The 15,676-nt window shown below is 36.8% G+C and overlaps 1 protein-coding gene across 1 annotated transcript in view; it reads right to left on the bottom strand.

The window, feature by feature from the left end:
* Nucleotides 1-15,676, bottom strand: part of LOC107584555 (XK-related protein 4) — a 58,393-nt gene that overhangs the window by 4,950 nt on the left and 37,767 nt on the right. Inside the window, exon 2 of the mRNA XM_016271229.1 lies at nt 12,720-12,919. Coding sequence (XP_016126715.1) covers nt 12,720-12,919 — 200 coding nt within the window. The remainder of the gene's footprint in view (nt 1-12,719; nt 12,920-15,676) is intronic.

The following is a 15,676-nucleotide window of genomic DNA, read 5'->3' as shown; positions in this document are numbered from 1 at the left end:
GGGTAGTAACCCAACCGCTGGGACAAAACAACCCAATTGCTGGGTTTGTCCCTATTTTACCCAGCACTGGGTTGTGTTTAACCCAGCATTTTTTTAAATGTAAATTAATCAGCCATTTTGAACAAATTGTTTGAATGAATGATTCAATGAATCATCCATTAATCACTTTATTGTCATATTTATCTGTGGCAGGCCTAAACCAGCCAAGATACCAGCATAAAAACACACTAAGCAAAATATGGTTTAATTATCATTATCGAAAAAAATCACAAAAAAGTATTGAGATATAATTTTTCATCAAATTTGCACATTTCATTCTTACCATGTCTTTTTTGAATTTTTTTATGGATAGATTTTTACTCTTACCACAGACTCAGATTTTTTTAGGTTCTCAAAAATCCATTATAAAAATGCATATATACTGTATATATATATATATAAATATAATGTCGTTTCCATCACAACCAACGTTTTATCAAATGTTAGTGTGTTTACCAAGGAGAAAGAAACCAAGTCATTGAACAGCTTGAAATTAAACATGAAATGTGGTGTGTAAACCAAAGAAAAATATAAATGTAAATATCACTTGTAAGCAGAATATTTTTGCAATTTTGAACGTTCCTAAAAGAAACAGTGCTCTGCAGTGCATTTCATGTTAACCAGCTATAAATGTAGCTTGACATGTGAAGCACTTCTTGCCCAGATACAATAGGATGCTGGTTTCCGACGCAGAATAGGAAGTGCTCACCAAGGCATGCAAATGCATTTATCTCGTTATTACATCTTTATATATTCATGACTCTGGAGAATACAGTCGGAAGTGGGCTAATGGAGTAGCTTGACCGTGGAAGTGTCCGTCAATGGCTCGTGCTCCTGTGTGTATCACATGCAGCCCTCCTGTGATGAATGTGTTTGCGATTTCATATCTAGACCCTCTGGTGAATCACACCACACCAAGGTTTACAAGCTCTGGCCCTAATCAAAGCTGGTAAACGGTGACTCCAGAGACGTGGTTCATTTTGATGAGACTTGTTTTATTTCCTCTTCAGGGAAAACAGCCTCTGTGGAATTTTGCTTAACTGCACCTTTCCACATTTATGACTCACTGGCCCATGAGTGAGATGTTATCCATCATGTTGTCCAAAAAACTCACTTGTGCTTAATGGAGGAGGCTTTACAAGCAATCTGCATCAGATGGAGTACAGTAAAGCAGCCAGCAGTGAATACAGGTGCGTGAAGCCCATCTTTCTCGTGGAGCTGACAGCCACTGTTATGTGCTCAAGCTGCTGGAGTGATCAGTTTTTTGTGAGTGAGTGAGACAGAATACAAAGATTACACACACTGTCCAGTTTATCCTCAATATCAAGTTTAATGCTGATACTGAGATAAAAGATGAATATAGTAACACTGTCTAGACAAGTTCAGCAGCACCAAAAAGAGGATAGTTCACCCAAAATGAAAAATTCCATCATCATTTACTCACCCATATGTTGTTCTAAACTTTTCTGAAATTCTTCTGTGGAACACAATAGATGTTTTGAACATACAAGGAAATGTTTGGACCCCATTAATGTGTTCTGTGTTCTGAAGAAGAAATAAAGTCATACAAATTTGGAAGGACATGAGGGTGAATTAACATTATTGAGTGAACTATCCCTGTAACATAATTTTTTTGTGAAACATTTTACTTGAAAAATAAAATAAATTTACCTTTCAAATAAATGGAACTTGGTTGGATATTCTGTTATATAATGCAAAGATATGGTTTAAATATGCAAATACGTTTTAGGGGGATTGTACTTTGCCTGTTTTACCATAATTGTGATGATCTTCATCAAATACACTATACACTGTTTAAAAGTAAGATTTTTCTTTTTTTTTAATTTTTACTTATATTTAGCAAGGACACATTTATAATGTTGCAACAGATTTCTATATCGAATAAATGCTGTTCATTTAAAATATTCATCAAAGAATCTTGATAATAAGACTGATAACAAGAGGAAATGTTTTTGTCACCAAATTAGCATATTAGAATGATTTCTGAAGGATCATGTGACACTGAAAATTCAGCTTTAGCATCACAGGAATAAATGTTACATACATTCAAATATAGAAAGCAGTTGTTTTAAATTATAGTAATATTTCTGTTTTTAATGTATTTTTAATCAAACAAATGCAGCCTTGGTGAGCATAATTTTTCAAAAACAAAAAATACACCAAATAAAAAGGTTTAATCTTGAAAATAACACATACAAGTTTATGCAAGGAGGACTAAACATGTCAACATAAATTTAGAAAAATACTTGTATGCAGGTGAACCTAGTCAAATTTTTTTATGTTTCTTAATTTATGATGAATTAAAATGTTTAGCAGTCCTAAAGTATTGTGTTGTCTTTCATCTGTAGTTCCAGACAGGCAGCATATGGATCTCTCGTATATTAAACCTGAAACGTCTCTTTCTTTTGTCAGAAAAAAGACTAATAAATCTAACATTCTCACTGCACTGAACTGTTCCTGAGATAACAAGACAGACTTTGAATTCATTAGTTCCCTCATTAATTGTGTAAATATTCTCGCCTTTACCTCTCAGTTTGACATTCATACCCAAATCATATCAAGACAATACAATACACAGTTTTCAGAATAATGTCCTTTTTATCGCCCTTCTGTATAATGCTGTAGTGCAAGCAGAGGAGAGGTTGAGATAACAGGAAGCTTCAGTGCCAATCAGTTCCTTTCAGACGGCATCAGTAAAAACGCAGAATCTCACGTTCCTAAGATAACACCATGGCCATGAATAATAGAACGAGTCCTCGTGTGAAATGATGAATGTGCAAAGATGTGTTAATTTGTGTCCAAATAAAGGTGAGTATTATTTTCATTTCACAGAGGCTGCAAGCTCACCGTTCATCAAAAGCTGTGACAGACAGATTTGCCATGTCTCTGCAATCTGTTTTCAGATGAGCTGTGCATTATGGACACTCTACACAAAACAAAGCAGACGATCAATGGTAAAGATATACATTGATTGCATTGCATAAGATAGCACATTCATAACAGAGAATGTGCACCCTGGGCATCTATTTTTATTAGTCTGAAGAGCGATTAAAAGCTCAGAATCTTATCAGTGGAATTGACTGTGTGATGTTGACACTCCCGGAGCGACACATCCTCTGTGGAGGACTGCGAGTGTGGAGGGGTAGTCAACAGTCTTTACAACAGTAAACACACACCAATTAGCAGACTTACATCTGAATTACATTAAAGAATGTAAAGAATTACATTAAAATATTCTCTTCAAATTTGTGGCTCAAAGGCAGATTCTATCTATCTATCTATCTATCTATCTATCTATCTATCTATCTATCTATCTATCTATCTATCTATCTATCTAGTGTTTGTTTATACTGTGAGTTTTTTTCAATAGCTTATTTATGTGTTTAACCCACTTAGATTAAATCTGGCCCATTAGTAGCTGGAGAGAGCTGAGGGGGTGTAATGACTACTTTGCAAAGTAGGGTAATTAACTGACAGAGGCCAGGCTATAATTCTTATTCTGTGGGCTATCTGGCCTGCGGCATGGCTCCGATGCTCTCTACGACAGTGAAGGTGCATGTATTACTCCCTCCCTCTCTCATATCCTGCGCACGTGCAGCGCATCCAGAGGAGACGGTCGCCACGGGAACCTGCCACGGTCCAGCGTGCGAGGCTGTGAGAGCGGCAGCAGTGACGTAATGCTCCTTGCTGCTCCTGCTCAAGAGGGCTGCAGTAATTTGGAGAGAGGAGGAGGGTATAGACAGTGTGTGTGTGTGTGTGTGTGTGTGTGTGTGTGCGTGTGTGTTGTGTTGTGTGTTGTAGGGTGTAGTAGCAGCAGGGTTATGCAAACCCCAGCATCACTGCAGTATCTTCTTCATCTACTTCTACAGGCCCCTCAAATCCATTCACATTAAGGGAATAGTTTACCAAAAAAAGGAAAATTATGTTATAATTTTTCAATATTTGCTCACCCTCTTGTCATTCCAAAAATTCCATGTTGATATTTTATCTGTTTACACAAGAAAAGGATAGTAATGAAATCTATTGTATGGCTTTAAAAAAAATCTCAAATATAGTGTATGTTTTATGGGCTAATTGCTTTTATAGTGTTTTTTCGTCCTTTTTAGGGCATGTATCTGTATGGAAAAGAGCTGCATGAAGATTCTTCAAAACTTTTGCAAGAAAATCATTTACTTTTCACTCTAACTTATTATATTAAATGCAATATTTGTATTTAATCTTTCTCATTGTAAATCTATTGAAATTACAGTTTCTGTTGGCACATTTAAATGTTTTAAATACCATGACATGCGGCTGGCTGATTTGACAAAAATTGTACAATTGTACCTGATCGCCACTAAAACAGAAATGTAGTCAAAACAGATGCCAAAAACTTGCCTGTAAAATGTGTTTTTGCACCAAAATCCACAAAAAAAAAATGTGGTACAGTAATATGATTTCATCTACAGTGACAAAATTCAATTAGAAAGAGAATTAGTGGCAAAGATCAACATGAAATTTGAGAACATCAGTAATTTTGAGATGTGAATTTGGTGCACAGTAAGCAACAAGAAAACGATTTTGCTGAACTGAAAACAAAAGCACTTTGAATAAAGGATTGGTGCTCTTTGATTTGAAATACAATTTAAAACAATTAAAAAAATAAATCTCAGTTGTATGCTGCTATTTCAACAATTCAATGACAGTAACATTGTTTTAAGACAGGGGGTCTTCATCCTTTTCCATGCTAATGATGGAGACACAGTCGTTTCATAATGTATAAAACTGTATTTTAAGCCTCGCCTGTAATAGCATGTATACAATATCACATAAATGATTTGTCATGCCATAAAATGATTAATGATTCTAATACAACGTAATGTTGATTCTTATGATGCTTCAGTGATAACTTATATCATTAAAAAAAAGAAAATATTCAAAATTAGTACAATAAATGTAATGGTGTGACAGGGGACACATTTGTGTTTATGGCATACAGACAAAAATGATTGAAATGTGAACAATAGTTAAAGAGAAAGTGTTGCTTCCTGTAGTTCACAAAACAGTACACTGGGTGCATGTTATGCGCAAGGCTTTTTCCTATGCTGAAGTGTTGCAGGAAATGGTTATGGCTGAGTGGCCCATTATTTATGTGAGCAGGTAGAGAGATTTTATTTCTGGCAGGGGTCCAAAGAGAAGCTACGTAAGGGAAAATAGTGAGAAAAGATACTGCTTTACTGACTGACAGCGTCTTTTACTGCGACAGTTGCTGATAAAGTTAGGGAGGATGCATTTGCAGAGCGAATGAGGGACAGCCTGAGTCAGAGAAACACAAATCAAATGCGTCCTACATTTCACCACTGCGCATCTGCCATCAAATGGTACCCAAGTTGTTTTGTCTATTTAGAAGACTTTTGAATTATGACTGTACTGCTGGGTTAAATTTTTACACTTTGTTCAATGTAGTTTTTGACTTGTAAGAGCGACAAATCTCAAAGGAAAGTCTCCGATGAAAGAGTTTGGAGCATCAGACGGCTCTCTGTTCTGCTCTACCAAACACCACGAGCAAAACTGCCTCCAGACCGGCTTCCACTGTCACCCGGCGCAGACGCTCAGATCCTCACGCTCAGAAAAAGAGGATATTCACAGCTCTGTTGCATTAGGAGCCCAGGACCCCTGCTTTCATAAATCATTTCTCAGCCTTGATGGGTGAAAATTCTGACAGTCCCTGGGCACTTTTGTTTATGGAAGATTATGAAGAACAGAAGACAGCACATAAAGGCGCTGAAGCTTTAACTGCTAGGCAGGGCTCTGCAATCCACAAAGCACAAAAGCACAAATCAACAGAATGGTCATTTATGAACAGCTCTGGTAACATGACAATTTTTTATTGTTGGTTAATGGGGGCTGACTGAAAGGTCACCACAATGTCAAACTGAAGGTTTTAAAATGTCCCATAAATCTACCCTTGTGTTCTTAGTAGCAATGAGAAACATGACAACAGATTATCTTCTGTTCTTAAAATCCGGCTCCGTGAAACTACATAACCCGGTCCACTTATTCTTATCCAAGAGCTGCCCACTTATACAGGAAGAGACCGATATGTAAAGCAAGTTTGTTGAGTTATTATGGCATTTAAATAATCGATGATACCACGATAATAGGCAGGTCTAAAAAAATACAAAATACAAAATTCAAATAATCTCAGTAGTCTCTGTAAATGATTGTTCATTAAACATTGAGTGAGTGCACAAGTGAAAAGAATTTATGTACTTCCAAACGTAATAACTGCTGATTTTATCCCAGATATAAATAATTAATCAAAGTATATACAATCCTGTACTTGGATATCTAGTTTAACTACCACAAACTGCCTCTTTTTAAGATTTGTCAGTATAAATCTAGCATTACCTTATCAACAGGGCTTTGTTTCCCAATAGATTGATAAAAACCTTATAACAACAACATAACTTCTTGCTTATTTACTAGTGTGATGCATCATTGGAGAAATTTGCTAGTCACAACTCTTTCCCAAAACATTGTTGCACATGGTTTAACAATATATAATTGTCTTTGATTACATCACTTGGAGAAATAACTTCTGCTAATGAATCATTTCGAGATCAAATTAATTGCTCTAAATAACGTACTTGGCATCTGATGGCTATGCTATTTTTGTTTTCCAGTTTTTGGGTCCACATGTTAACTAACAATATACTATGCTTCTAACCACAGGTCGAGAGCTGTAGTTCCAACTACACAAGTTTGTGACGCTGTTTGCAAATGTTCATCGGAACTATGGTTTTGGGAAACACTGAATTGTAAGTATATGTAGGTGACGACAGAACTTGTGACCATAACTGGCTAACGATGCTTTAGGGAAACATATCCTTATGTGAGAATTTGATCTGATTTTGGAATATTTTTGTATAATATAAGTAACAGACCAAGGGATTAGGATTGGTTAGCATTGTTGGTAGTTACTGCTGGTATAGGACATTCAAAAGTATACTTTCAGAAATAAAATGTGCATTAATTGTACATGTAAGTGTATGACAACTTGTCACTGTGACAGTAACGTTAAAGGAACATCTCTTCCCCTAAAAGGTGCATATTCCTACCTTTCAAGTAGTAATATGTACCCTTAAGGTACTACTAAGAAAGATTTCTCTCTGAGGGTGCTGCCTTATGAGCTGTTGTGCCCCTAATGGTAACATTTTTGCATTTTTGTCTGAGAGTGTAGCCATATATTCTAAAGAAATGCATTTTGCAGATATTCCACAATGTGGTAGATGTTTGTCCAGTGAATATTTTGTGGGGGGCTCTTAAATGCATAAAATGATCTATAATAGGAATGTACGGTGGCCGAGAAGTGCAAAACAAATCACAATTCCAAAACGCAAATGCAAGTCTAAAAAACAAAATAGCAATTCAGAAAACACAACAACAATTCAGAAAACATTATAACAAGTCAGAAAACACAATTACAGCCAACGACACACGCTTATCCATCTACGCCACTGGAGCTGATGTTTAACAGCTACTTTTAACTAAATGTAAATATACACTCCGTATTTTTAATTCCATAGTAAGGGCAATTCATACAATACATTTAAACTGAGCTACTTTAATACCATCTCCGAACTTTCTACCACGACTCTGCTGTTCTTCGGCTGGTTCTTCCCTGTATACGTTGATTGACAGATGTCTCGTCCAGTCAGCGGTGAGTAATCCCAAACCAATGGCGCTGTCTCAAACCATACCTACCTCTTCCGGTTTGTCTGATTTGTTGTTGTGTTTTCTGACTTGTTATAATGTTTTCCGAATTGTTGTTGTGTTTTCTGAATTGTTATTTTGTTTTTTAGACTTGCATTTGCGTTTGTAATTTCTTATTTTGTTTTCAGAATTGTGATTTGTTTTGCACTTCTCGGCCACCGTAGGAATGTCGGCTGCCTTTGACGTCACAGCCCAGAAGAGTTACAATTGTGAAGAGTTTGGGACTGTGAGTGATTTTGTGGTCCATTAACCAATTAGTGTTGTCAGGACGTCACTTTCCTGCTGCTCTAGGGTGAGCAGAGAACTCTTAAGTTAAGAAAACCCTTAGGCTACATCCACACGAAGTCAGAGCTTTCCCTATCCGATCTTTTTTCCCCTTGTCTCAAGAAATATCTGCGTCCACATGAAACCATGAAACCGACACAAAATGATGTAGTATACATGCCAGACCAGTATGTGGCGCTGTAATTCTGCCACAGAGATACACTAAAAACGGAGAAGAAGACTTGGACTATGCGCATAAACCTTGCACGCGGTATACAAACGAACATGGAACAATACATTTTATTAATCTGTTAATGTTAGTTAGTAAAAAGACAATCGTTCAGTGTTTGTTCATGTTTTTGTTGCTGTTACCAGGGCCACATTAACCATTGGGCTAGGTGGAGCTGAAGCCCCGGGGCCCGAGCAAGGAGGGGGCCCGTGATTGGCTGTGGAGTAGATTGACGGATATCGGTAGCGCCGATCGCCAAAGCCCCACCACGCCCCTCACTTTTTAGCGCTATTATTTAGTGGAGCTTTTCCGTAAATTCCATGCATTACCATTAGAGATTAAAATGTCACATTTGAATTTGGTTTACCAGTCAAATGCATTTATTATATATTTTACTTTTGAACGAACTGTGCACGTAGCCTATCTATCAGGTGATCGCTGCGCCGAATATCTGCATTCACCTCTCTTCACTTCATTCTGGTGAAATCTAGAAACGGTCATGCAAAGAACAATTTTCGATTAGTAAAAATGTCAACTATTCTAAAAAAAAAAATAGTGAGAGAAAAAAATGAGGAGAGAGGGGAAAACATGAGTTAGTCACTAAAATCCAAAGCTAGTTTCTTTTACTAAAGCTGATGATGGAGTGGGAGTTGTGGAACCGCAAATGGACCATACACATGGAGCAGATAAAAACACAGCGTTATCATCCCTACAGATTTTAGGTTAGTTTGATTAACTTGATAGATGTACAAACCCGATTCCAAAAGAGTTGGGACACTGTACAAATTGTGAATAAAAACAGAATGCAATGATGTGGAAGTTTCCAATTTCAATATTTTGTGTTTGAACAAACTCTATAGGCCTCGTAGCCTATATTCACTTATGGGTTGAGAAATTCATTTTGCGCGTCATGATGTAGGCCTAATCTTTTAATTTAAACGCATTTTAAGCATTGTGGTTTAAAAACTAATTTAACTGTTCAGGGACATTAAACAGTGGGGCAAAATTCATTTTGGTAAATGCGCGCGTTAAGACGGTTTCTGATACGCGCGGAGCGCACTTGCTCGCACAGCGCCTGATTAAACTAGTTATTTTTCGCGCCTTGTGTTTAAACGTTCGAATACACATATGTGTCAAAATGCTTGTCTCCTCATCAACACAGTCATATGTGTCTTAAATGAACGTTAATAGTTAAAGATAAAGCATGTACACTAGTTGGCTATTATGAGATCCTGGCATTATATGATGAGATTTTAAAGGGATATATTTCACCCAAAAATTTTAATATTATAGTATCAGTTTACACACAATACAAATACACAATACACACAATACAAATAATATAATTTACTCAGTTTCAAGTTGTTCTGAACCTGTATGAATTTCTTTGTTCTCCTCAACATAAAAGAAGATATTTTGAAGAATATTCATAACCACCAGGAAGTTTCTGGTCCCTGTTGACTCCAATAGTGTTTTTTCTCTCCATACTATGGAAGTCATGGGGGCACAGAAACTGTTTGGTTACCAGTATTGTTCCAAATATAGTATACATTTGCATTCAACAGCAGAAGGAAACTCATACAGGTTTAGAACAACAACAACATAACTTATAGCCTAATATAGCTGCTGTTGCCATTTGTGTCAATAATGAAAATTAAACATTAGGAAGAAAATCAGTGCTTTAAGTGTTTGTAGGTCAATTTCTTTGTTCTATTGTAATTCATGACTGTTTACTTGTCTTCAGTAAGTTTGTTTTTACATAGACTAGTATTTTTTTTATTTTGTGATATTGGAATTAGTAACAAGAATTATGAAATTACAATGCATCAAAAATTTTGATTGGATAAAAATCCTATTTTAAGCTATATATATCATTATTGTGATGGGGGGCTCTGCAGTAAGTCATAGCCCCGGGGCTCAGTGAGGTCTTAATGCAGCCTGTGCGGCTCTTACGTGACGTAGCGGTGTCTGACTAGAGGCAAGACGTGGGCTGATGACATCATCGTTTCAGAAAATTCGCTGCCCACACGAAAAGGCAAGGGTGGCATTTTCAGATTTATCCACTCTAGGACCCGGTTTCAAAAAATTTGCACTCTCCCAAAACTCCGGATCCGTGTGGACGAAACGCCTATACGATACAAAATGTATGCATATACAGCTAAACACATCTCCGTGTGGACGGGGCCTTAGTGACAAGAAATAATTTAGGATTTCTTACCTTAAGGGGTTGGCTGAAACCAGGCTTTGGTGATTAGAAAAAAGATAGTTTCAGCCTCAGACGTCATGCCCACGGAAGTGATGGAACTTTGGCTGAACGTCTGATGCATATGACACACAAAAGTGGAAACACTTCAGGAGTTTCTAAGTCGTCATCGGATTGGTTGAATTATACAGGATTTCCGAGAGACGTGTGTGTCGCATTCTTTAACGTTCCGCATGGAAACAAATATGCCGTGGCGCCAAACTCCCTCCCGAAAGAAGGAAGCCCTCGTGTTTACTGTGAAGATGAGCGCTTATCAGGATCAACTAAATGCTGGATTTTCAAAAGTATGTGAAATATTTAAAGTTCGTGGCACAGAATCTTTAAAATACGTCCGAGAGTTTTACACACCTGTCTGTTATTGTGCCGACATTTCCACGCCCTTAAACGTGACGCTGAAACGAAACGAACTGTGCGGGCCTTGGCCAATGAAAGCTGCCATGGATTCCAGACCTTCAGCCATCAGTCTGAAGGTCTGGCTACACGAGACTAGAAAAAAGATGGCAAATTCCAAATCACATTCTTCCAAAGGGTCATATGTCAGCAAAGTAACTCTCATTAAAATCAATGGGAATGTTAACAGATAGCTTTTTCCAGGTATTATAGACCTGCTTGCATCAGACGGTCACAACAGGATTTAAAACATCAAGTGATTATAACAGTATAATCAAAAGGTGAACAAAACTTGAGTTTTATGAGTTGATTGCTGAACAGTGCTAGTTCTATCCTCTAACTATCCTAGCTGTATAATTTGCACAGTCCGTTTAAAGACTCGCTTTTCTTTAATAATTGCTTACTTTGGGCAACACTCTTGAAAAAGCACTCCGCCTCACTCCCTCACAGCAGTCTTTTATGTTCAGTGGCAAATTAGTTTTTCTCACTCTCTGTCCCTCTCCATCACTCTTATATGGACAGGATGAGATATATAAAGTGAAGGATGACAGTAAACCTGGGAGTTCTCTCTCCTCAGTATGTCCTACCCTCACCCTTACAAAGAAGTATGGCAGCTGCACCATTGTGATAGTATCCAAAAAGAAGACAAAAAAATGTTGGGATCTCTGTTGAAAAAGACAGGTGGGTACACTCTTAAAAATAAAGGTGCTTCACAATGCCATAGAAGAACCATTTTTGGTTCCACAAAAAACCATTCAGTCAAAGGTTCTTTAAAGAACCTTTGACTGAATGGTTTTTTGTGGAACCAAAAATGGTTCTTCTATGGCATCGCTTGAAGAACCTTTTGAAGCACCTTTATTTTTAAGAGTGTAGCTTTTAAAACAGGTGGGTAGTTTTTCTCCTAGCCCCACTAAACTTGTTAGGCTGGTCTGTTTCGCTGGTTTTAAAGGGCATTTGGACACTTATCAACTGGTCATCCAGCTAAACCAGCTTAAATAAGTTTTGCCAGATTGGGAGACCAGCTAAACAAAAACAGGGTAAGAGATGAGCTAAACCAGTTCTAAGCTAGCTAGCTAAGACCAGCAAACCACCTTAGGCTGGTTTTCAGCACACACCCCAACAGCTGCGGTGGTAACACTTTAATTACATTCACTTCATTATTCACAATTAGTTTGCAGTGTAAAGTTTTGACTAGAATCAACAAAGTCTCACGGCCAATTCATATATATTTTACGAGCTGGCTAATTTCTAAGTTTAGGGGCGAGGTTAGGTGTAGTCCTTCATACAAATTCCAGCCACCTCATAAAATATTTAAGATTTTTCACAAGTCATTTGAATTCGTACGAGTATGGTCATACGAATTTGTACGAATTTGCCACCTTGTCAAATGTGTACGAATTGCCGTGAGATAGGATTGGAATCAACTATTCAGGGCTTATAAATTTGTCAAGTTATGTTTATATTGAAATCTAGTGTTTTACAGGGGTTTCTGTGAGGGTTATGTTTATGGGTAGGGGTTCAGTTGAAGTGTGGTTACATTAGCGATAATTCAGTGAAATTTTGTGGGCAAAAACAAGTGTATAAGATATATGAAGCACAGCTCACAAGCAGCAAATCTGTGTGGGGAACTCCTGAACATGGAGATTCCTATTGACATGACTGGATTTCAGAGAGCAATGGTAAATGTAACTGCCCCTTTAGGTGATCGAAAAACAATGGAAGTCCATAAGATGTTCAAGTGTGCTTGTGTTGTGTTACCTTGCACAGCCTGGAGTTTGTGAGTCTGTATGATGATACAGAGCTGGAGCACAAGCTGAGGTGCGCTCTCCAGAAATGTGGCCAGTAAGTGGAGCATGCTGACGTCAGCAAACTCGTACACCATCCTCCAGTAGAACCTCCAGCGGTCATTCTCTCCGCTCTGCCTGCTCCTAATGCCCAGATAGATGGTGTGGAAGTACCTGTGCGAGACACAAAGAAAACCCGTTTAAAACCTCTCTCACTGAATTCTCAATGGCAGGGCAGAATCAGCTTCTGCGACAGACAGACAGCTAGAATATCTCAATGCTTTGTCTGCTTTTCTTTTCAACATGACCTTACAACTGGACAGACTGTTCCAGGCTATGTTGGTCTCTGTGCTGTTTTGTAAACAAGATCTGCTGTGGATGGACCGTTTTGAACTGCTGATGAATTATATTATTTAATGTCAAAGCTGATGACTCAACACAACATCTCAAAATGATTCAACCAAAAATGGAACATTATGTCATTGTAATTTGAATAGTTAAATACTGAATCCTTTATAATGTGTGCAGACCACGAATAGGACACAAAATTGCATCTTTATCTTTTTTATTTAATTTCAACAAATGATCAGTGAACGAAGGTGTTTACTGTTAATTGTTAACACTAAAGGAAGTTAAATGATATATTTTAATGTTTTGTTATGTTTATGTTTTATTTATTTTTTTCGTTTGCAATATCTGCAAATAGTTTAAAGGTTTTTATAGATATAAACATAAATGAACATCAAAAATAAAAAGTCAATTTTTTTTTTATTAAAAACAAATAAAATAGTAAATTACAAGACCAAATGATGCATGGCGACTTAAAAATTAGAAACTTAAAAATAAAATTAAAAATAGTTTTTACAACAGTTAAAAGAATATTACTTCAACAGACTGTGAAAATTATGAAAATATAGTTTAAATGTTAAATACATTTTTTACTGTAGATTAACATCTCTTAGGTGGGACAGGCCAAGATTTCCATTTTAACACGGGACTACAGACATGTGATGTCTTTAAAACAAGCTACCCTTTATGCCAGATAACATACTTTATCTAATAGTTCTCACAACAAAAACACGGGATGTGTGTCTACAACGCTTTTTAAAAAGTCATGGGACACCAAAGTGTTCTGTATAAATGGAAAGTGCCTGTAACTATTACATTAAAAGAAAGTAAAGAAACTAAATTATTAAAGGTTTTGTGAGTGAATCTCGGTGAGGACATCTGCGGTTGGAAGTAACTCACCTCTTCATGGGTCTTTCTGCCCCTTTAGGCGTACAGAGCTCTTCATTTGCTTATAATAAAGTGAAACAGTTCCTATGCAAAAACGGAGCTATTTTAAACGAATTATCACTTCTATATTTACCTTTCTAATCTTCCTCCTATGATTCAAATGTAAATTTAAATCTTTTAATATGCACCTTTGCAGTAAGGTAAAGAATACAGATGAGCTTACAGTTCTTCTATACCCTCAAATAGTATATATACAGACATTTAACAAAGAAACTAAAAGTGATTATATTACATAATATGCAAAACTCTATTACTATATTCACATGTTATAACATGGGTATTAGGAAAATTGAATTTTGCTTGCTGTACTGGAAGAATTTATCATAGGCCTACTTACTAAAAATGTTAGCTTCAAACACCAATTAGTCATTTTGAAATCAAATCCATATTTTATGGTACCAACTCGACCAGCTGCAGCAATAATCTCAAACAAATTCACTTTTAAAAAGTCTTGCTCACAAAAAGGTTGGAAATCTGTAGGAATTGCTATGGCAACACTGGCCTCTTTGCAACAAAACACAGAAAGTTGAACAAACCCGCTGCTTTCACAGGAAAAGAAAAGGCTGAATGTGACAAACACACTCATAATGAGCGACTGCGACACAAAGATCTTTTAAAAGCGCTGTGTCATCTGCTAACAGTAATGGATTGGTGGTGAATGGTGTTAAGGTCTCTCAGTCTGAGGTGTGTTACTGTGGCCCGTGGGTTAGTGTGATGCTAAAGGCATCTGCTTGCAGTCACAGTGATGTGTCTTTGCCAAGTGACCCGTCCCTGCGTTTTCCAGAGAAATCCCCACTGTGTAGTTTACCCTTTGACCCTAATAGGCATCCAGCCAAGAACAGACACACACTTCCACTTACACACACTTATTCTCTCTCCCCAGAGATTCATTAACAGTAAGTTAAGAGCACTGCATCAGCTTGGCTGTCACCTTAACAAGAGGGCTTCCCCAAATCCACTGGCAATCAACAGTATTTTCATTGAATATGAAGGAAAAAAACTAAAACACAATGTGTACAAATGCTTATGGGGGATATAGTCTTGTTTGCACAATGCTTTGTCATTGATTTCTTTGAGAGTGGCTGCCGCCCCCTCTGTCTGATACAGTTTGTACTTTGATCATTTGTATGCAAAACATATGTACATTTTATAGTATACTACTTGCCGACTTCAATCAATTCAGAGGCAATGAGTTTACAAGGCTTATGGACAGAAAAAAATAATTCACTAAGGTAAATGTGGAGCAGTACACTCATATCAGACGGAAACAGCATGCCTTGAGGTATTGTGTTTGTTTCTTGAATATAAATGTATAGAAGACACTGTATCAACAACTTGCCCACCTGTTATTCCTTCATGCTTACTCTAGATCGGTGTTTCTCAAGCACTTTGAAATGTTGAACCTGTTTAATCTATACTGTTGAATATATAAACAGAATTTATGACTTTAAAAATATTAGAGCTGTCAAAAGATTACATGAATTTATAATAATGAATAATAAAAAAATATTTATAAAAATACAATTAATTTGTAGGCATAAAAATATTTTTAAAAATACTTTTGTGTAAATACATATATAAAACTGGATTTATGACTGAAAATATTAGAGCTGTCAGAAGACTACAATAATTTAA

The sequence above is a fragment of the Sinocyclocheilus grahami genome, unplaced genomic scaffold, assembly GCF_001515645.1.
Source record: "Sinocyclocheilus grahami isolate Dianchi unplaced genomic scaffold, SAMN03320097.WGS_v1.1 scaffold5.1, whole genome shotgun sequence".
NCBI classification, from domain to species: domain Eukaryota; kingdom Metazoa; phylum Chordata; class Actinopteri; order Cypriniformes; family Cyprinidae; genus Sinocyclocheilus; species Sinocyclocheilus grahami.
This window is presented reverse-complemented; position numbering and strand designations above follow the sequence as displayed.